Raw genomic sequence first — 23,860 nt, forward strand, 5'->3', positions numbered from 1 at the left:
TCCCCAAATGAGGCCGTAAAATACCAAATTCATGCGCTTTCGCTTCCGAAACTGTGTTCTGCCTTCTAAGAGGAAAGTAACGAAGACTTTTATGCACGTACTTTTTTGGCGGGATCACTGGCAATTTTCTGCCATCAGGCGTCCATTGGTCCCGACCTGTCGTCGCTGTAAAGCTTGTTCACTTTTTGCTATGCGTACAGCATCGTATCGTCGCTTGCCTGCTTTATGTCAGAGTGTAGTGTATTTGTCGCCTACGTCGTTTCGGAAACACAATCGCTATTGGGACGTAATTAAAGAAGGCTTACTAAGTACTAGCGTCTCGGCGTCTGAGAGGAAGGCCATTGGCGCCCCGTCGATTGAGGCGTAGACGACGCCGTCAGTGGCCGTCAGGTAGCCAACGGCCAGGGACTCGATCAGAACATCTGTCTTGCCGCGCCACATCTGACGAAGCACAACCTTAGCCATCTCACCCTTGCGAAGGCAGCTGCGTCATAAGAAAAAAATTGCAAATCCTTAGACTCCCTAAAACTCACCTGTGACGCAGTGGACGACGGAGCTGTGGTGCGCCGCGGAGCATCCTACAATTGCTGTCACTCTATAGTCTTCCCTATAGAATGCTACTCTAGTATGGTAGTTTACCCCTATCGCCCAGTCGGAAAATAAATAGCTGCTGCATCTGACAGCCACTTATGTCCAGAACAGAAACGTGCAAGCTTACAAAGAAGGCTAACTCTTAAACTGGCGACGATGCAGCGAGCAATGCAAAGAAAAACACGTGGAACCATAATAAAAGAGATGAAGAGAGCAGAGTGGGTCAGGGAATAAACGGGTGCTAAGTATATCGCAGTTCAAATCAAGAAGAATAAACTGACATGGGCTAGGCCCGTATCGTGTAGGCGGGATAACTGCTGCTTATTGATCGGGCCCTGTAAATCTTTCTGAACATGATCGGAAAACATTGCCGATCGGTGTACTGAAAGCACTTGAGCCAAATATTGTAGCGCTGCACGCGGCCTGTAATTCGCGACAAATTCTCAAAGTTAGCTGAATTTTTTTTTTCTCTTCCCTCGACGAATGGCGCTAAGAGCTCAAAGATCACTGCTCACACTCATTGCATTAGCTGATTTTAACATGGCGCGCTCTGTCATTACTGGGGCCGACGTGGAATACCGCAACTTCTCGACGCATGCGCGCGAAATAACACTTTGTGCAAAGCTGCATACTCGAAGAAAAAAAAGAAAAAGTACTCTACGTCCCGAAACACGCATGACTTATTTTTCCTTCCATGTCATTCCTCCCTGCTTAACTTCCAGCGCTTTCGTCAACACTATAAAAGAAACAATGCAAAGTGCAGTGCGCGACGAATCTTTGTAACTCCGCTCGTACTGGGGAGATCATAAACATTTTCGCGGTGGTGAATTCATGGGGCATAAGCTCCTTTCGCGAATCCAGTGCATGGCTACTCGTTATGGCTGACGCCTCACCAGCCATGTGTGACAAAAGCGCTATCAAGGTAAGAGGTTGCTTCATCGCATAAGAACGGGATCAGTGCGTACACCAGCATGGCTCCACAAGATGAGACTCTCCGCGACGCCTTTGTGCCCGATGTGCAAGGAAAACGGTGATATAGAACACTATTTGCTTAAGTGTCGTGAGCTTAAGAAGGAACGGCGAGGTTCACTTGAGGTTTACTTCAGGCTCGCCATGTGATGGTGTGACTGATATTGTGTTTCCGTATGGTCCCTCGATCTTCAGGAAACAGGTGTCGCGATTTTTTTCAAAATTTTTGACTGCTAAAGGCCTTGTGTTTGACTGGCGATGAGGGGCACTTATGGTTGGGGTATGGTGCAGCGAGGTAGAGTATACCGGCACAATACTGCATGTGGAATAGCACAGAGTCCGCCGGCTTATGCAGGCTTACGTAGAGCTATGCGCGATTTTTTTAAGAACTTGCTTGTGCTTGCTTAAAAAACAAACAAAAAAAGGACATTAGATGTATACAGTTAGCGAAGAAAAAACCGCTGTTTTTTCTTCGCTAATTTGAGGGCAATTGCCCGCGGGCGGGCAATTGCCTTCAAATTATGTAAGGCTAGATCCGCCGGCTACTTACAATATCCTAATCCTACTGGACTCAAAGAGAAGAAAAACACCTGGGAGGGAGACAGAAAGTTGCATGGGCAGCCGATATTAAGAAATTTGCGGGTATAAAGGGGTAACAACGAGCACAGTGTTGGCTTGAATGGCAGAACATGGAATAGGCATTTGCCACGCAGTGGGCGTAGTCAGGCTGATGATGATGGTGATAACTTTAGACCACCTTAACTGCAATATAAGCAGGTGTACAGTTTGCGCTGCCATTTTAGACGAACTCTAGAGAAACAACGGTAGAAGCTCTCTCAGTTAAACATCGCAAACCCTCCGCGTCTTGCGCTATTGTAGTTTGTAGAATTCGTTCTCCTGCGCAAAAGCCTTCGTAGGTATGGGTAAAATACTTAGTCAGCTCATTTTTTACATTCTTGTCAAGCCAGCTCAATCTTGACATTCATGACATCGTCGTCCCGCGTTAATTGCTGTCACGCTATGATTTTCGGTGTAGTCTGAACAATCGAAACGCCCAAACGTCATTCGTTCTTATTCGTAAATAGGGGAAACATTCTTCGTCAAAACGGCGATGTGGTGACTGCACATTTTAACGCTCTGTTTTTGCGCTAGATTGCCAGAAACGCACTCTTAGTGATTTCTTTCACGTGACCTCAGTATTCTTGCGCAGTCACCACGTTGGTTTTTTCGAGTATTCAGTTCAGTTTTGTTTCAACACACTTGATGGCACTCGTCATGTGCCCTTTTCGTTTTGCGTGCATGTTGTGTGCGCGCTGGTTTGCAAGTATACGTCTTTTTGTTATTGAATCGTACAACATACCGGAATATTTGCTCACAGTGCTCGCGTCAGCTCTATAGATCAAAACTCATCTATACCCGCCTAACGCGTGATATATTATTGCGATAGCAATTATATAGATACACTCGGCTGGATTTTGCCGCCGGCGTCAATGTCGGCGTCGGTGTCATGCACCATATATGTATAAGTATCTATATATAAGAAAACGTAAAAAAGAAAAATCTAGAAAAAAAACCTCCCGCGTGCGGATTCGAACGCGGGACCTCTGCGTCGTGAAAGCGAGCCGTTAGCCACTGAGCCAACTCGGATATTTTTTTCCTTTATTACCGGTTTTGCACAAGGTACAGACATCAATATAAGTCGCTGTAAACAGTAACATACAAACAGAAGTGATGACAAAACAGTCGCGGAACTATTAGTGATTACAGTGCTAAAATTCCTTGAGGTTCACCAGGGGTTCGACCCTGGAGAGCCATTCCAGAACAAAATCTTGTTGTTTGAGTATATCAATGTACTGAGCAATGCTTTCGCGGAACAGCATACGGGCCGGACGCCTGTCAGGGTCACGGTAGTAACCGGCCATTCTTGCCCGCCATAGACAATGGAGGCCAAGCAGCATTATAAGATCAAAAGGCAGTCTCTCCTCTTTTTCCACTGTTAAAAAACCTGATACCCAGTGAATGTAAGGGAAGTTCCTTTTTAGAGTTTTCTGTAAAACATCCCAGAAGTAAACCCCTTCCCAACAATGCAGAAAAACGTGATCTATTGTCTCCGGCTTTCGGCAGATCAAACAGTTTGTACCCCATGGCACATAAACTCCTCTATCTTTAAAGAAGTCTGAACTGGTAGTGTTCCGGAGTGTAATTTAAAGAAAAATCTTTTTGCACTAGGCTGAATTTGCATTTTCTTAACACGCTTAAGAACAATATTGCCTTCACCCCCGCTATTAATTAACCTATGCGTAGGAACTGGAAAAATCATGTCGCATATGTCTTTATGCAATTTGTTTCGCCCGACCGAAAAAAGGTATTCATTGGAAAACCGAACTGACAAGAACCAGACATTGTCCGCAACTTCCTTAAAGAAACCTCGCGTAGCTCCCGGCATGCTTACGGTGCTAACCACAAAGTTAGGCAGAACACGACAAAGGCGGAACTGGCATACCGTTCTTAAAAAGGGGTGTTGAACATCTCGAAAGAAAATAAAACGATTAACTAGTTGTCGCACGAACAGATGCGACAGGCTTAGTCCCCCCTGTTTTATACTTCGGAACAGATTTGTCCTACTACATTTTTCCCAAGTAGACCCCCATATAAACACAGCAAATATCCTATGCGGCTTTTGCACATGCACCCGTGAGAAACACAAAATCTGCATCACATACAATAATTTGCTCATTAAAAATATGTTGCATACAGTGGCTCTGGCAAACATTGAGAGACAGTTGCCATTCCACTGCGCTGTCCTTTCGCGCGTTTCTTTTATTTGTTCAGTCCAGTAATCATTGGTGTCTTTGTAGTGCTGGAAAGGCACGCCTAGATATTTTACTGGAGTATTAAACCAGTGAACGTTAGCAAAGGTATCTGGGGTTGATGTCCAGTCTCCGTGCCACAACCCCAGACACTTTCCCCAATTAACCCGACTTCCTGTAATTTCTCCAAAATTTTTAACAACGGCAACTGTCTCTTCTACACTCTCTTTGGTGGTGCAACACACTGCTACATCATCAGCGTATGCCAAAACCTTTACCTCGGCGTCAGACAGTCTGAAACCACGGATGGTCTCGTTTTCTATTATGGCCAAGCATAAGCTCTCTATGTACAATGCAAACAAGAGTGGACTTGCCGGACAGCCCTGGCGTACAGAACGTTCCAGCCTAATGGGAGACCCCGGGATGTTGTTAATAATTAGTCGTGTAGTAGAGTTCTTATACGCCAAAACTATGCCCTCTGTAATCACCGATCCGACATTGACATGTTCAAGTATGGAGAATAACACATCTTGCGGGACGCAGTCAAAAGCCTTTTCTAAATCAAGCTGGAGGATCGCAACATGAGAATTAAAAGCATCGAAACTTTCAAGGACACATCGCATTGTGAGTGTGTTCATCAATATTGAGCGCCCCTTGATGCCACACGTTTGGTGCTCCCCAACTATTCCGGTGATTACGGACAGCAATCTACCTGCCAATACTTTTATGAGTGTTTTGTAGTCAGTGTTGGTTAGCGAAATGGGCCTATATGCCGAAACAAGTTTTAATTTTGCTTTGTCATCTGTCTTAGGTATTATAATAGTATGCGTGTCGGCAAATGAAGGTGGTAACGCTTTGATGGCGTAGGCTTCCTTGAACACAGCTTGTAACACTGGTGAAACTTCTGTATTAAAAGCTTTATACCACATCGCACCGAGACCGTCAGGCCCCGGCGACTTCTTAGTGGCGAGACTATCTATTGCATATTGAATTTCAGAAATGGTTATAGCACTCTCTAACGCTTCTTTCGTTTCGAGGGATAATTGCGGCATCCGCCTCAAGAAAGTGTCCTTGAACTTCGTAACATCTACTAATGCGGCTGCGAAGAGACCCTTGTAATACCGAAAGAAAGCTTCAGCGACAGTGCTGTTATAGTATTTAGCAGAATTCCATTTCCCTCTATTTCGTCGATGTGATTACGACGCACTCGTGATTTCTCGATTCCAAGTGCGCGCTTGGTAGGAGTTTCCCCCATAGCCCACGCCTCTGCTCTCGCTCGAATAAGGGCTCCTCTGTAGCGTTCCTGCTTTACTAGCTCAATTTGTTGTTTCACCGTTCGAATATCTTCCTTATATGCACCGGGCTTCTTGCTTTCCAATGCTATCAATTTCTTAAGCGTTGTTCTGAGTTCATTTTCTTTCATTCTTTCTTGATATTTTAAAGTACTAGATCTTTATATGGCTTTCATTTTAACGCTTTGCTTCAAAAGCTCCCCTTCCTCGCCAAAATTGCAGGCTCCGATCACTTTATTGTTCTTAATTCCCTCAATCACAAAATAATTAAAAATGTCGTCCCGAAGTAGTTTAGCGTTAAACTTCCATAAATCCCAACTAAATTTGTTCTCTTTTTGTTTAAGTCCCACGTTGCATTGTACAAGACAATGGTCAGAGAAAGAGACAGGTAAGACTGTGTAACTATTGCTTTTAGCTAGCGTCTCCCCTGCCATGTATATCCTATCAAGACATGCGTGACTGGTTCCCTGAAAATGCGTAAATCGAACTTCGCGACCTGCTTCGAGGCACTCCGCAACATCATCCAGGTCGGATTCATTCAGCAAGTCATACAGCACTTCAACACTTCTGTCTCGCACATGGCGGTTATTAATTCTATCCTTCGCGATCAGTACACAATTGAAATCCCCCAATAAAACAAGTTGTTTTGGTGTCCGTAAATGTTGCTTAATTAACGAAAAGAAAGTTTCTCACTCTGCCTCCACGTTCGGCGCATAGACACAAATGACGCGCCATTCAATATCGCTAGTACTAAAATCACAAGTCACTGTTCTATTAGAGTCACAAGAAAAGTGACTTTCAACAATCAATCCCGGAATCTTTTTAACAACAAGCACACAACCGGCCGAAGTTCCATTTGCGTGACTAACTATGGCATAATATTTAGACGTAAACCGCAGCATCATGCTCCGGGTCTCCTCCTCACCTTCCACTTTTGTCTCCTGCACGGCTAACACGTCAATATCTTGGTCAATTAACAAGCGATACACTTGAGCCTGCTTTTTCCTGGAGGCCAAACCTCGGACATTTAAGGGCCAAACCTCATAAGCGCGAAAATGCACGCGACAGCGACGAGCGACGCTATGAGCGACGAAGCAGGGCGTTCGCGCGACGTGTCGCGTGCCCGTTTTCGCGTGATCGCTCGGTTCTCTAGATTTGGAAACCGTCGCTCATCGCCCGGAAGTGCTGGGCTCAAGCAGCCAATAGCGAAATACCGGAAAAGACAAAGACTACATAGGTGCACGTGACCCTGCCCGAGTCACGTATGCGCAACAAGAAATAACGCAATGTTTATTACGCATGTGCATATAAAAAGTGCTGCAAGGCAATAATAAACACTTTCCGTTTCATTACACAACAATATATCCTATTTTTAAATTGCATACCGCTCGCTACGCGGTTTTCTCGGTGCGAGTAGACGGCCTCATGCCAGCAACAGTGCAATTTGCTCGCCGAAGCCGTCGCGTGAATGAGGTTTGCCTGCACTAGCGACTGATCGCGCGAAGCCAATCTACGTCGCGTCGCTTGTCGCTGTCGCGTGCATTTTCGCGCTTATGAGGTTTGGCCTTAAGGTTGCAAAGCTCAATGCCCAGTGACTAGCCATCGTTACTCACTAAAAAAAAGGAGGTGGTAGGCCCGGAGCATGGTGCTTACCGTGTACGTCTAGCTCCCTGCTAGACGTCTCCGGGGCCATCCGGTGGTCCGGCATCAGTTGGCTGCTGGTCCCTTGGAGTGCCAACCGGTCGGTCCACAGGTAGATTGGACCTCGCTCTGAGGCCCAAGCGCCGCCCCGGTGTCGCCTTCGCTGGTGGTTCCTCAACTTTGCTCTCGTGAGCAGTGCCCACAGATTGCTCCAGCGAACGCTTGACCACCGAGCTCGTGTTGATCCCGCGGGTCATTCCGTGCGCTGGCATGTCGCGTCCTCTCGCCGCTTGCGTCGACATGTCCACCAATTGGCTTTGTGCGTCTTCAGTGGAATTCTCTTGGCTGGTGTCCGCCTTAGCCGTTTCTTTCTCTTCGGGTTCCGACGCTGTATCATAATCTTCAGGCGAAACCGGCCCACGTTCAACCAGAGAACTAGCCGCGTCTCCTGCCCCCTTAGCCGCGTCTTCCGCCTCAGCGGCGTCCATTGTCTGCTCTTCGATCTCATCGCACGTTGCAGCGCTCGTAACTGCTGCATATGACCGGACGCACTGAGCGATGTCCAAATCGCCGACAAATTGAACACCGTGACACCCTGCAGTCTCACCATACATGACCAGTCCCTTTGCAACGCAAGCATTGCATAGGCCTGCCCGGCGCCACAACTAGGGCCATTTCCCCTGCAACGCGCACTTGGTGCGGAAGGTCCTCCACCGTAACTCCACTGTTTAACTTGAGTAGCACGGTTCTCGTCGTCGACGCTTTGTCGCTGACGCCGTTAACTCTCCAGCGCCCTCGATTCACTTCGACAACATTGCCGAAGGCCGCAAACGCCGTCCGCACATCCTCATCGGCGACTCTGTAAAGCAGCCAATGAAGCCGCCGTTTTATCTGCCGGTCCTGGGGATCAACGATGAGACACCGGTGTCCCTTCACCTGAAGTTCCTTGAAGGCCAGCAGTTTCTTCGTCGCGTCTTCTCCGTTCAGTGTAACCGCCCAGACGTGATTAATCTGGTACGCTCCGAGTGCTATGACGTCCGTTAGCACTCCAGTAGGGCCCAACGCGTCTTTGAAGTCTTCAATCCTGTAGGGTCTCTCTCGAACATCTCCGTGCAAAAACACAGTATTTAAGGCAACGCGTCTTTTTGGCAGATGAGGCAGAATCACTTGGTCTTCAGTTGACCCGTTACCGCGGCCCTCAAGGGCCGCTGAAGCCGCTCCGACGCAGCCCTGCATCCTGCGTCCGTTCACTACCATGGCCGAAAGCAGAATCGCCAACTCGGATAACATCCTTCACTTGGCAAACAGCAAGCTACTTATACCTCCCTCTTACCGCTGCTCACAACGTCTATGCTCAGCGATAACTCATTCTTACATTGGTGCGAAAGCTATGGAGGCGGGCTTCCGCACGTTCATGTTGCTGAGCAAGTTATACGGCAGCTTTCGGCTGATTGCGGCTTCGCTTGCTGGCATCGTTAAGCCGTTTATAAAACTATGTACAGGCAAATGTTAAATGAAAAAAAAATATTTCGATAGTTCGGTCTACATTTTAGTGTCATATTACACAAGTATGTTTTTTCTGGATCACCAAATTGTGCGTTTGCGGCCGCACACCGACCCACTACGTCATAGGCGTAAGGCTTATTTTGGAAAACTATGCCGGTGCCGTCAGAGAAATGCAAAAAAAAAACAGCAAAGGAATTTTCGCAAAGTGAACAATCGTCTTCAGCATATCACTTGCCACAACTGTTTAGGTATCATTATAAATAAGGTAGCATTTCTTTCAGTGAAGCTAATGAGAAAATTTTTGATAAACTTAGGTACTATTTTGTGACGAGGTAGCAGGCATGCGTTTTATAGCTTTCACATCACTGTCAAGAAAAGCTCTCGCCGAGAATAGTCCACGTGTGTGCCACTTCCTCGCTCCTTTGTCGTTAGTACTTTTTACTGGCTCATTCTTTCAGCGTTTTGTACCATCATCATCATCATCAGCCTGACTACGTTCACTGCGGGACAAAGGCCTCTCCCATGTTCCGCCAGTTAACACGGTCCTGTGCTTGCTGCTGCCAATTTATACCCGCAAACTTCCTAATCTCATCTGCCCACTTAACCTTCTGCCTCCCCCTACCCCGCTTCTCTTCTCTGGGAATCCAGTTAGTTTTGTACTAACGTCCAATCAAATAAACTGAATGTGATAGACATGCGCCGCCACATGCACACGAATTCGTTTTGTTTTTTTTCTGTGCTTTGCGCACTCACTCCTTGCTAATGGTGACCCTGTAGATGCAGTCCCCTCGCAAGCACGATTCGGGTGGGTTCGTGCTACCGCTGCATTGGACCAGCGGGGGTTGACTCGTCTCGCCAGCATAGAGGACCACGAACTGCACGTTGGTGCTCGCCTGCAGGGGTTGGCTGCAGCGTTCGGGCACCCGCGAGCGCACCCACACCAACGCGGGACGTTTTGCGCTCACAGCTACCGGACGTCCGCACGGGCCCAGGCCGTCCACCTGCCAGAAAGGTCCATCCAGATCACCATGGAAAGGTCAGTGTTTGCTTAACACGCCACAAATTTATTTAAATGTACCAGTTCGGAAACTGCCTCCGAAAAACCGGCAATTCTGTGGTCGATTTTACGGAGGCCTGCATGCCATTTGTCGAGCCATGTGAGAGCAATTCTACAATGCACGGGAGCGCCCCCTTTCTGCGTAAAATTTTCGGAAGCTGCGCGCAGCGCTGTTTTCGTGTCGAGCGTTTGGTATTTCAATGAGCACACCTCCGATATTTCAGCCAATCATTTTTTTTTTAGAATTTCGATGCATGGGCTTGTGGGGAGTGTCGCGAATTGTACGATATAAAAGCTGAACACGTAGGTGTTTTGAAGAAGAAGAAGAAAAAGAAGAAAAGGATGAAAAAGAAGAAAAGGAGAAAAAGGAGAAAAAGGAGAAAAAGGAGAAAAAGAAGAAGAAGAAGAAGAAGAAGAAGAAGAAGAAGAAGAAGAAGAAGAAGAAGAAGAAGAAGAAGAAGAAGAAGAAGAAGAAGAAGAAGAAGAAGAAGAAGAAGAAGAAGAAGAAGAAGAAGAAGAAGAAGAAGAAGAAGAAGAAAAAGAAGAAAAAGAAGAAAAAGAAGAAAAAGAAGAAAAAGAAGAAGAGTTCGGTTCAACATTCGAAAACCCTGACGCAATTACCAGGGACGCCTCGGTAGAGAAGAAGAAGAAGAATTCGCTTCAACATTCGAAAACCCTGATACAGTTACCAGGGACGCCTCGGTAGAGGACCCCGGAAATTTCGACCACCTGGGTGTTTTAACGTGAACTTTAGTACTCCGTCCTCAGCTATTTTCGCCTCCATCGAAAATGCGGCCGCGATTCGACCGTGTGACCTGCGGGTCAGCAGACGAGCTCAGTGATAACCACTGGAACACCACACAATCGTCGCTCGCGGTTACAAGCGCTTTCCCAACACTAGGGAGTTTTGCAATAAAGTTTGCAGGCGCTGCGGGCATAGCGGGCGCCATATCAGTTTTAGAATAGCATTTGCTGCCCCTAGGGAAATGTCTAGGGACTTTCGCCCTGACCGCCAACCTAAATGCACGGAAGCTACAGCACTTCGCGGGCCTCGCGGGCCGCGATCGCCACGCGCTATTTCGGATTTTCTGTGAGCGGGCCGCGAACGGTGACTCGCGTTACGATGCATGCGCAGTGGCAGCGACCGCACCGCAAGGGCTCGTGGTGCGCTATTCTAAAACACCCTATTCTTTTTTTTAAGGGTGAAAGCGTTCACCTGAAGCCGAGGTCTGCAGACATGCGGCTCGTCGACGACTGTGATCTTCGTGATGCTGAAGAGCTGCACGTCTCGGCCCACTCGAGGCCGGAGAGACGCCGTCAGGTAGTACTCGCCCGCAAAGGCGTACGTGTGGTTCAGTGTCGGACTGCGGTAGCGTGTGACAGAGCCGTCGGTCACTGTCTTGACCTGCATTTGCGTGCGTTCTTTTCTCATACCACATCGAATCTTCTTCTCGTGTATCTTACACCCTGGCGTAAATTTGAAAAAAAAATCAGAAGGGGGACGCACATCTTGCCGTAGCGGACAGTTTGTTTATAGAGTGCTTCCTTTATTTCGAATGAGTTATTTAAGTCGAATCTTGAAATCACATTAAAACAAACGTGAAAGTATCGTAATTGCAGTATTCTATGGGGTCATCTCAGAAACCAATTGAGCGGCATGCAGTTGCGATTTCAGTAATCGCACGCACAGCTGAGAAATAATCAGCACCGCTACACGCTCAATAAAAAACGGCATTAAAGATCTTGAACGCGCGATTCATAACTATCGAGCCACTCAGATATGTGATGATTGAAATATAAACTTGGGACAGCCTCGTTCATTGCATAGTAGGGAAGGTGAGGCTGCGACTTCGGGAGTGGGCAAGACCAGCCCCCATACATTGGCATAATAGGAATGGCATCCCCCCCCCTCCTCTTGACGGCAAATTCTGCGCATGCCTAGGGATACAGCTCACTTCTAAGCCGTCTTTTACAAGTGTTGAACGGACATTCAATCACCAAACTGGGGTGGCCTACAGTGAAACTTTTGCCAGGTACATGGTCGTAGGCAGACGGCCCAGGAAGCGCCAGGATGTCGCCCCAGGTGTAGTAGGCATCGTAGAGAGATACGTTGACGTGCTGAGGGTGGGCCAGCAAGATTGCCTGGAACTCGTCGATTCGGGCTCGAATTTTAGTATGCTCGTACCTGCGCAGAAGTTGGTTTTTACTGCAGCATATTCATACCGAACACGAGGTACAGATGTGGTGTAATCCAACAGCAAGCACATGTTAAGAAGGCAGAATGTTATAGCACAAGAGACTGTTGCCTTGAGCCGCGCAAAATCGCGACGCGTTGTGCTGTTATTTCACGAGCATCGACAATTCCATCTTCCAAAGCAAAGGTGTTTGGCCGACCGGCGATGAGCAGCCCATCTGAAAGCGCATATCTTGAAGAAACACTTTATCATTACTTATCACCAGACGTAGCTTCTAGTAAGACTTCAATTTTTTTTTCTTTTTACGATGATGTTGTGGGCCACCATATCCTTATCGCGGTTTCCTGGAAAACGTGGTATGTCTGGGTGTTTTCTGCCGGCCGCCCATACTTTGGAAAATCAATTGTGCTTGGCACTCTAAGGCCGCGTTCACACTGAGCATTCCGGCGATTCGCTCGCAGGGTTTCAAGCTGGGCGGTTGTGCCCTCGCGATCTCCGACATCAGCGTAGCTCCCGCCGACTGGTTCGCCCTCCGCAGTCTCCTGACACCGTGCAGCTCTCGCATTGTGGCACCCCGCCCTTGGACTGCTTCGACCGGATCCCCACTTTCCTATCTCCTTCTTTTTCTCTCGTTGGCTGTCTTCTTCTCCGTCTATTTTCCTTCTATTCTTTTTATCCCTCCTTCCCCCCACCCCTATAAGGCACTGCGCCGTGTCGCCTGAAGGCAGACAGAAATTAGGTGCCTTTTTCCTCTTCATTCTAACCACTACCACCACCACCATTCCGGCCGCCGAAAGTGCTCCGAATCCGGTTCGGCGGTGGCGAGATCCGCCGAAAGGGCCCTCTCCGCGCCGATCGCTCTCGGACCAATTTTTGCGGCGTCTGCCGTCAAATCAGTCACCGCGGACCAATAGGAGCGCTAGTCAAAGAATTTTGAAAAACGGCGGCCAAGCCCTACTCACTTGTTATGCCGCAGTGTACGTAACTGAATGTTGAAACCAACGGGAGTTTAACCTACTCTTTGCCTACTTCGTGTCCGTATTTTGTGGAAGAGGTGACCGAGCTTGCTGTTGTCGTGACCGAGCTTGTTGCGGTCTTGCAGAGCGAAACGAACCCACCGACGCCGGCGTCGGTGGTGTTTCTGCTCTCCGTGCATTACAAGACAGCCACTTGCCAGCAAAGTAAGCAGTACTGTCTTTTCTTACTTCTTGGGTACGAGAATCGTCGAAGTATACACCACCGGATAGCGTAGTAGCGTTTGCGAGCCGCGACAACAACCGGGTGACAGCGCATCCATCCCGCGTTCGCCCCGTAGTAGATGGCATATTCGGCGGCGCGGGGCGCGTCCAGTGCGAACGACGCTGCGTTTCGGCGGCAGGGGAATTTCGGTCGCTGTAGAAAGCGGATGTTTCAGTGTGAACTAGGCTTTAATGCTGGCGTCTCGTTAAAAACGGCGCGGCGTGTCCCTTCATTGCTTCTCGGGCAACCGGTAAGTCGTGCCAACTTTTTTAGTTGCGATTGCGAGTTCATGTAAACGCTGCCCATCAAGCATGCCGCAAGTAAGACTGATAGTGGGGCTAGTTGCGATACATTATGGGCGGTAACTGCGCAGAACCTTACGGTACAAAGAGAAGGGACACAAACAAGTGCTTACTATCAACTGAAGATTTATTGAAATATACAAATTATCTTCACACATAAGGTAAACACACAGAACATGCGCAGAGGGGCCAGCGAGGGACCGTGTTGACGTCATTAATATTTCGCGGTACGGGTAACTACGCACCCGCCCCGAAAATCAATGCAAACAAACATGCTACTAATTTGGATTTCTTCATTTTCATGTGAAGATATCGATGTTTGACTAACGCAGGACTCCTTATTTTTATATGTATAGAATGTTTCCACAAGTTCTCTTGTCACCTGATCGCTCTGTTTGAAGATCACTGTCGTTTGTCGAGCACTGTCGAAGAGCTCTTCGTCCCGTGAGTTTGTGCGCTGTAACCGCCGTAATGCCGCAAGTGTTACATGATGCACGTTCCTGTGCCAAGTGCATTTATTGTGATTTCTCAATATTGTTACGGTGCATCATCAACAGGAGCAAGCGTGGCACTTAGCGAAAATGAAGAAGACGCCTGTGGGAAAGGCGCTTGCGCGAGAGGCAACTCGGACATCTTGTTCGGCTGCCGATTCTCGGTGGACGCTACCCTGTAAATTAAGACCTCGCCCCATCACAATTGGTGGAAGTGCTGGGCAACCGCCTCGCAACGGAACTTCACAGCGGCCGACGTTTTAAGGGTCATTCCACAACGATGACGGAGAGTACGGCGTCTGCATCCGCTCCTGGTGTTCCTGCGGCCGGAGATGATGCGGTAACTACATCTCCTTCTGCGACCACAACCTTCCTGCTCGAACCCCCGCGGGGTCCTGGCACGTTCAGCGGTTCTGGCAATCCCGATGAAGTTGACGTTGAAGATTGGCTGGCAGAGTACGAACGTGTGAGTACTCGATACCGATGGGGCCCCGACTCTTATGCTGGCAAACCTGTTATTCTATCTTAGGGGAACCGCCAAATCGTGGTATGAGAACCATGAAACAGAACTTGTGAGTTGGGCAGTGTGCAGGGAGAAAATGTTGGACTTGTTCGGAAAGCCGATTGGAAGAAAATTGGCCGCGAACAAAATGCTCGCGTCTCGGGCGCAGACCTCGACTGAGTCTTACGTCTCCTATATAGAAGATGTGCTGTCGTTGTGTCGCAAAGCAAATGCCGAGATGCCGGAGGCTGACAAGGTTGGGCATATTCTTAAGGGGATTCGGATGACGCATTCAACCTCCTCATCTGCAAAAATATTTCGACAGTGGACGCCATTATAAAAGAATGTCGGCGCTTTGAGCAAGCGAAGAGCCGGTGGATTAACAGCGTGTTTACCCGCCTTCCGAATACGGCTGCAACATCATCTTGCGAAGACCGTGCAAGAACACAGCCACCATCTCTAGATTCATCGGATCAGGTGACCCGAATTGTACGGCGCGAACTTGAAGCAATTGCCTCTGCTCCGGCTCATACCGCTGCAAGTGACACGACCCCACTCACTGCTAACATGGTTCAAGCCATCGTCCGCCAAGAACTCGCCAGCATAGGTATTCCCTCGGTGTGCGCTTTGCCCAGCCCGCAGTGAGCTTCATGGCGTCCACGCTCGTCCTATCACGAGCAGCAGTTTACGGCCCGATCTTGTGACCCTGCTGCGTGGAGAACTGTCGACAATCGACCAATTTGTTTTCATTGCCACCGTATCGGTCATGTCGTCCGTTACTGCAATTACCGCTGGTCATCGCCACCTCGGACTTCATCTCAACTTCACTACCGACAGGACAGCACCTGCTTCGCGTCAGCCGCGCAGCCTTCTCCGCAAAACAACTACAGAAGGTTCAACAGCCGATCTCCGTCACCGCATGGTCATCAGTCGCGTTCGCCTCCAGGACGTCGCCAGTCATCTCGCTCACCGCAGACTCACAGGCCGTCGTCTCCATTCAACCCCGCTCCTGCCTACCCGAAAAACTAAACGGTGCAGCGCCCGGAGGTGACGCTGCATTTTCGACTCCCTCCACAAATCCTCTCTTGACGCTTCCGACGAGACAAAATTTCTTAGACGTTGGCGTTGACGGTGTGGCTATTTCTGCCCTTATAGATACTGGAGCGCACATTTCTGTAATGAGCGCGAACCTTCGCCGACACCTACATAAAGTGCTCACGCCTGCCGCTTCCCACAAACTTCGTGTCACTGATGGGAGGACCCCTGATGTTCAAGGGATGTGCACGGCCCGTGTGTCCATTGCCAGTCATCCTACATTAGTTCAGTTTGCCGTCATTGAAATGTGTCCTCATGACCTAATACTTGGTTTGGACTTCCTGTCACCTCATTCTGCGCTCATTGATTGTGCCACTGGTGCTCTTCAGCTTGAACTGCCGCAGTTTGCCGATTTTGCAGCTGACTATTTTCCCCGTTTATGCTTTCGTCACCATGTTCGCTTGCCTCCGCAAGCTGCTACATATGTCACTTTGTCATGCTCACGCCATGTGCCCGATGGTGACTACCTCGTAACTCCTATAGTCGACGTACTGATTACCCGAGACGTCGTCCTTGCTCACACTGTTGTCACCGTCGCTAATAACACAGTGGTTATACAACTACTCAACGTGAGTCTCTTGGCTCAAGTTATTCCGCAAGACATGTCTTTGGCCACCCTATCTCCACTTGACAGCAGCAGCGTTACTGGTTTAGACACCGATACTACATCCCCTTGCCTTGGCCGCAATTACACTCTGCCTGCCGATGACATTAACAAGATGATTGCTCCCGACCTCACTGCGGTGCAAGCTGCCAGCCTCCGTAGTCTTCTAACATCATATAGAGACGTTTTCGACTTTGACCACCGCCCTCTCAGCCAAACAACTGCAGTGACTCACTGGATCAACACTGGTGAAGCCAGTCCTATACGGCGGCGTCCATATCGCGTATCTCACAAGGAACGCCAAGGAATTCAAAATGAAGTGGACAAAATGATTACTAAAGACGTAATAGAACCCTCATCCAACCTCTGGGCCTCCCCAGTCATGCTCGTTGAGAAGAAGGATGGCAGCTGGCGCTTTTGCGTGGACTATCGCCATTTAAACAAAGTGACCCACAAAGATGTCTACCCTTTGCCTCGGATTGATGAAGCTCTCGATTGCCTCCATGGTGCCAAATACTTTTCGTCTATCGACCTTCAGTCCGGCTATTGGCGAATTTCCGTCGTCCCCATGGATCGTAAAAAAACCGCTTTCGTTACGCCCGACGGCCTCTACCAGTTTAAAGTCATGCCGTTTGGACTGTATAATGCGCCGGCAATTTTCGAGCGCATGATGGACTCCCTTCTCAGAGGATATAAGTGGTCCACCTGCTTATGTTACTTGGACGATGTCATCGTCTTTTCAGCTACCTTTGACAGCCATATAACACGTCTGTCAGCCGTTCTGGATGTTTTTCGAAGAGCTGCTCTCCAGCTCAATTCTGCAAAATGTCATTTCGGACGTCGCCAAATCACCATACCCGGCCATCTTGTCAGTGCCGATGGTGTTCAACCAGATCACGAAAAGGTGCGAGCAGTACAATAATTTACTGAACCACGCTCAATCAAAGACGTCCGAAGTTTTGTAGGGCTATGTTCCTATTTTCGTCGATTTGTCTGCAACTTCGCTGACATCGCTCGACCGCTTACTGATCTCTTAAAGAAGGACGTTCTCTTCGCATGGGGTATAAAGCAAGCGGACGCCTTTTCGGCTCTTATCCATCTGCTGACTACGCCACCAATACTGGCCCATTTCGACCCAGCATCACCTACAGAGCTTCGGACTGAGGCCAGTGACCATGGAATTGGAGCGGTCCTTGGCCAGCGACAGCACGGGAAGGACCGCGTGATTGCTTACGCCAGTCGTCTTCTTTCACCTGCCGAACGGAAGTTCTCCATCACTGAGCGTGAATGCCTAGCTTTAGTGTAGGCCGTGGCGAAATTCAGGCCTTACCTGTATGGCCGAACTTTTTCCGTTGTTACGGACCATCACGCTCTTTGCTGGCTGTCATCGCTAAAGGACCCATCTGGACGTCTTGGTCGCTGGGCGCTCCGTCTGCAAGAATACTGATTCGTGGTCCACTACAAGTCGGGACGCCTGCACACAGACGCAGACTGTTTGTCACGTTATCCGGTTGAAACGCCCGACTTGACAAACCTTGATTCAGACCCCTGCGTTCTCTCTATCCACGCTTTGGGTGACATCATCACCGAACAACGACGTGACCCGTCGTTACTCTCCATCATCGAGCGTCTGACCTCTGCTCCAACAGACCCTTCCGTTCGCCTGTTCGAACTGCACGACAACATTCTGTACCATCGCAGCTTCAACGCTGGTGGCCCGGAATTACTACTCGTGCTTCCCCATGACCTGCGTACCAGCGTTCTCGAACAACTACATGACGTACCTAAAGCCGGTCACCTAGGCGTCTCTCGTACCTACGATCGTGTGTGACGTCGCTTTTTCTGGCCCGGACTGTATCGTTCTGTGGTTCGCTACGTCACTGCTTGCGACCGCTGCCAACGCCGCAAGCGCCCCTTTGTGCTACCGTCCGGCCTCCTACAGCCCATTGACATACCGACGGAACCATTCTTCCGTGTTGACCATGACCTGTTGGGCCTGTTTCCTACGTCCACCTCCGGAAATAAATGGGTTGCAGTCGCCACAGACTGCGCCACACGCTTTGCCATCACTAAAGCACTGCCGACAAGCTGTTCCACTGGCGTGGCTGACTTTCTCTTGTATGAAGTCATTCTTCATCACGGCGCTCCACGGCAGCTGCTTACTGATCGAGGAAGGTACTTTCTTTCACGCGTTGTGAATGACATTCTCCGCGCCTGCTCCACTGAGCACAATTGTACCACCGCTTATCATTCACAGACAAATGGATTGACCAAGCGTCTGAACCGAACGCTGACGCAGATGCTGTCAATGTACGTTTCGCCAGATCACCGTGACTGGGACAAAACACTCCCCTTTGTCACGTTCGCGTACAATTCTTCACGGCAAGACACAGCTAGTTATTCGCCGTTTTATTTGCTATTTTACCGACATCCAGCATTCCCGTTGGACACGCTCCTTCCTTCGGCTGCCCCCTTGTCTACTGAGTACGCCAGCGATGTCGTTTCTCGAGCCCATGCAGCCCGTCAGCTTGCCCATGATCGGCTGCACTTGTCGCAAGCGCACCAAAAAGACCGCTATGAAAGTCGCCACCAAAGCGTGCACTTCTCGCCGGGGTGTCTGGTACGTCTCTAGACACCAAACCGCCAAATCGGCTTATCAGAGAAGCTACTATCACACTACCATGGCCCCTACAAGGTGTTACGACAACTTAGTGACGTGAGCTACGAGATCGCACTCATAAACAATGCCTCTTCGACCACCTAACTCCAGACAGACGTTGTACACGTTTCCAGACTCAAACCGTATCACCCTCCTCGTTCGTCGCCGCCGTACTAAGCGCCGTGACCGCGCTTCCGCCGCGGGGGAGTGATGTTACGGTGCATCATCGACAGGAGCAAGCGTGGCACTTAGCGAAGATGAAGAAGACGCCTGTGCGTTAGGCGCTTGCGCGAGAGGCAACTCAGACATCTTGTTCGGCTGCCGATTCTCGGTGGACGCTATCCTGTAAGACAAGACCTCGCACCGTCACAATAATAATAGTCAATAATCATTGGGGTTTAGCGTCCCAAAACCAGCACATGATTGTGGAAGACGCCGTATTGGAGGGCTCCGGAAATTTCGACCTTGGGGCTTTTTACCGTGCACCCAAATCGAAGCACATGTGGGCCTCAAACATTTTCCACCTCCATAGAAAATGTGGACGGCACAGCCGGGATTCGGTCCCGCGACTGGCGGGTCAGCAGCTGAGTGCCTTAGAGCCACTAGACCGCCGTGGGGGTTTATTGTATATTTCTCACCAACAACACACCAGTGCAGTTCTGTCAGGGTAGAAAAAACACTATTGAGCGTAGTCGTGAGTTGGGAGCAGTGTCACATAACGATGGTGCGATTAAACTACTTTCTGGTGGTAAATCCCGTTGTTATGAAATATTTACGACGGCATATCTGGACAAGAAAACCTCAAGGAATGGAACGGATTGCCCGTCTCGGTGAAACAGTGATTATGGTGCTCTGCTGCTGACTTGAAGGTCGCAGGTTCAACCTCGGTAGTGGTTGTCATTAAAAGAGACCAGTTGGTCGAAATTTTTGAAGCCGTTCATTGCGGCATGCGTCATAATTATATCGTGGTGCAGGCATCCAAAATCCGCCCAGTATTTAAAAAAAAGACCAAGAACAGCTTCTCTGGTCAAATTGTGATTGCAAAGCTTAGTTGAATGCCCCGCCACGGTGGTCTAGTGGCTAACGTACTCGGCTGCTCATCCGCAGGTCGCGGGTTCAAATCCTGGCTGCATTTTCGATGGAGGCGAAAACGCTGTAGGCCCGTGTGTAATCGAAATTTCTGGAGTCTTCCACTACGGCGTCTCTCTTAATCATATGGTGGTTTTGGGACGTCAGACCCCACTTAAATATCAACTCAATCAAGCTGAGTTGAATCATTTGTGATCACTTTTTGTGTACAGTGTTCTGTGCTGGTTGGAAGTAAATGCACTGATTTCGCTTTTGATAACATCTTGAAGACATGAAAACATGACGCTTCAAAGTTTTGGCCTCGTGTGTTGAATGAGGACAAAAGCTACCAGATGCTAGAGCAAACATGAAAAAAAAAACATTGTAAAAGAAGTCCAACAAAAGAGCGTGGTGACTTTCATGAAGGAGCTAAAAAGACGTAGAAATTAAGGCAATTTTTCATTTCCGAAAAACATTTGTAGTTATGCTAAAGAAATGTCACTAAACTTTAAAGGAGATTGCAAAAACGTCACAAATTATTTTTTTTTTCAGTGAGAACATGCGCAGCTATGTAGGAAAGCATATGTTTATTTTACTCGGTTGACGGAACGTTATCAGCACATGTCTAAAGTTACTCTTTGATTCCTCCTACGTATGTTTGAGTTCAGCACTCAATTACACAGTGATCGACAATCGCGCAACTAGCTGTCGACAAACGCACTATTACTGAACGTGATGATCTAATTGCTGAGAAAAATAGAATATTGCGAAAAAGGATAAACCCGACAAGCGACTGTAAACAAATACAAGCACAAGCGCGCAGATCCCCCCCCCCCCTTGTCGCCTGAGATAGGAGAGATGTCAAGGGGGGCGCACGCAGTGACAAAGTGACAAACCTTCACACCCCTCCCCCCCCCCCCTCTTTGAAAGGGAACCCTGCGCACGCCTACAGAGGTTTCTAGCTTGTCGGGCACACATGCCTAGTGTGTACAGGAATTCCATGTGCCGACCGCGCGTCCGCGCGTGCCCTGAAAACATGGCCACACCGCCGGAAAGAAGCTATCGCTTTCCATTTATAATCTACTAAGTGGCTGTTGGTGCGCGCTACAGCAGCTCCCTACAGCTCCGAACAGTATTTGTTTGCTTCAGAGTAGTACCCTGGAGACTCGACACGAAAGTGTATGTCGTTTCGGCACCGCCCCGCCACGGCAATCTTGTGGCTAAGGTACTCGGCTGCTGACCCGCAGGGCGCGGGTTCGAATCCCGGCTGCGGCGGCTGCATTTCCGATGGAGGCAGAAATGTTGTAGGCCCGTGTACTCAGATTTGGGTGCACGTTAAAGAACCCCAGGTGGTCTAAATTTCCGGAGCCCTCCACTACGGCGTCTCTTATAATCATATAGTGGTTTTGGGACGTTAAACCCCACATATCAATCAATCAATCGTTTCGGCACCGTTTTCGAGACACATACCCAAATAACCGACGCCGTAGGCTTAATTGATTGGCGATCCTGTGATCTCGGCGGATGTAGATTACGTCAGAAACGTAATAGCGCGGAAGTAATCTGATCGTCCAGTATTAACGAGCCCGATACGCCAACCTTCTGGGGTAATTACGTATTTGCTCATTGTTTTTTTATCCTCAGTGGATGACGCCGCTTCACCAGGTAGCAGCTACGGCACATGCCATTCGTTATTACGCTAAGCCTTTGCGTTACCGGAATACTGAACAGATTACAGCTCCTCTTGATTGATTGATAAGTGGGGTTTAACGTGCCAAAACTGCCATATGATTATGAGAGACACCGTAGTGGAGGGCTCCGGAAGTTTTGACCACCTGGGGTTCTTTAACGTGCACCTGAATCTGAGCAAACGGGCCTGCAACATTTCCGCCTCCATCGAAAGTGCAGCCGCCGCAGCCAGGATTCGATCCCGCGACCTGCGGGTCAGCAGCCGAGTACCTTAGCCACTAGACCACCACGGCGGGGCACAGCTCCTCTTCGAGGATGCCGTCGAACCAGAGAATATTATGCCTTTCCATCAGGCTGAACTGGTCTTTTATTCTTTTCATGCGATCTGTTCATTGGCTCTTATCTTAGACCCCTCTTGCGTGAATATTGCATTTCTCTCGGCGAAGACATGCCCGATCTCGCGTCAGTTCTGGCTGACGATCACATCGGGCAGTTGGTTCATCGGGAGAATGAGACTCGTTCGCTATCTTGAAAGTGCAAGCTTCTGAACCCTGACATGCTATTCTACACTCCACTGAGCCTCACTGCCCTGTACCTTTGCGCGTTTTTCGAAGGTTCACCCCTGGACATCCTCCACCCTAGCCCTCGCCCTTACCTCTTGCAGCGCGTCCTCGACACCTTCCAGCCCTCACCTCTCGCAGCACTCACCGCTCACCAGTTCCTTCTTGGCCTCACGTCGCTACAATACAAGGCCACGCGACAAGCGCTACCACAACCCCGCGACATGAAAAGCTCGACTAAGATATTTGCTGTGGAATTTCTTGTGTTCACGAGTGATTCGCCGAAATAGGAGAGCCGAAATCCACTCAACATAAGCCGAACTGACTACTGTCAATCGAGCACCGACCTCTGAGTGGGCACCACTAGGAAGATGTCGCTGTCATCACTCCATCGAACGCCGTCGTAGACGCAGATGTAGGCGTACTCGAACTTTGCCCCGTCACATGCCTGCTTCAGCACCAGGGCGGGCCGGAAGCGCGTCGCCCTGACGTGGCTCCCGCGAAGCGGGTGGGGCACGAATTGAGTGTCCAGGGACCATCCCGTCGGCAGCCACAGCCACACGAGCCAGAGGAACATTGCGTATGCGACTCTTGACTAATACCCACTACGGAAGAAGTGAACGGAGGTGCCATGACACTCGATTTTCGGTCGTAGTCGAAAGAGGAATTGCTCTTCGAGTCACTGTAGTCCAGCCGTAGAAAATTGCTCTTGAAGCAGTTTTTTTTTTTCAGATGTTTCATAAAAAAGAATTGAAAGATACTATATAACTTCTTTAAGCAGCCATATTATGTATCTGACGTATACAGATTACAGATGAAATATAAGACTATGCCAAGCCAGGACGAACCTGTACGCAAAGTCAATTTTTTCAGGGGCAAAGGTCTCTGTTGGGGAGGCTTGTCTGTTGGCTTTGACATCGTGCGCCGTAGCCGCCGCCGCCGCCGATAGTGATGATGATGATGATGATGATGATGATGATGATGATGATTAACAAGCGCGTTTCCCACCACACATTTTCTTTCTGCCATCAGGGCACAGCGCATGCAAGGTACCCACTAGATACGTCATGACGATGATGCTGATGACGATGGTGATCACAGACGACAGGCTTGTGCAGTAGATAACGTCTCAATATGCTCTACGATGACTTTCGTATGACTGGAAACAACGAGCCAGCAGGAGGAGAACGTGCCCAGACCTCGTCTTTGCCAACTTCAGGTTAGATCCGATACCAAAAAGGAGTAACAATTAGGGAAAAACGAAATTCATATGTCAACACAACATAGCAGTATTGTTCATTGTGTATGACTGTAAGCCGCTTGGCACTCGTTTACATGCGTGAATGGCTGATGTCTCGGGTCAATATTGCTAACGCCGAATGATCTCTTTGGTTCACTCACTCACCATCATTCACTTTGTGGATATGTCATGTTTCTTTTGGCTAACCTCCCTGTTCTTTCTCTTTCAATCCTCTTCCTCCATGTTTCTTTTTATTATTTTTTTTTAAATAATAGGCAGTGGAATAGTCTGAGCAACTGTACAGTGTGAATGAAGATGTTCTTTTTTTTTCTACTGGGTAACCCCCCCCC

General features: G+C 48.9%; 1 protein-coding gene across 1 annotated transcript in view; it reads right to left on the bottom strand.

Annotated features, from left to right (window-relative positions):
* LOC142774241 (polycystin-1-like) overlaps window positions 1–22,847 on the bottom strand; it is a 36,952-nt gene extending 14,105 nt beyond the window's left edge. Inside the window, exons 1-5 of the mRNA XM_075874630.1 lie at window positions 22,618–22,847; window positions 11,883–12,072; window positions 11,083–11,271; window positions 9,563–9,810; window positions 306–484 (exon numbers count right to left, since the gene is read on the bottom strand). Of these exons, the coding sequence (XP_075730745.1) occupies window positions 306–484; window positions 9,563–9,810; window positions 11,083–11,271; window positions 11,883–12,072; window positions 22,618–22,847 (1,036 nt within the window). The remainder of the gene's footprint in view (window positions 1–305; window positions 485–9,562; window positions 9,811–11,082; window positions 11,272–11,882; window positions 12,073–22,617) is intronic.
* Window positions 22,848–23,860: the final 1,013 nt, after the last annotated feature.

Source organism: Rhipicephalus microplus, chromosome 10 (genome assembly GCF_043290135.1).
Source record: "Rhipicephalus microplus isolate Deutch F79 chromosome 10, USDA_Rmic, whole genome shotgun sequence".
Lineage (NCBI taxonomy): Eukaryota > Metazoa > Arthropoda > Arachnida > Ixodida > Ixodidae > Rhipicephalus > Rhipicephalus microplus.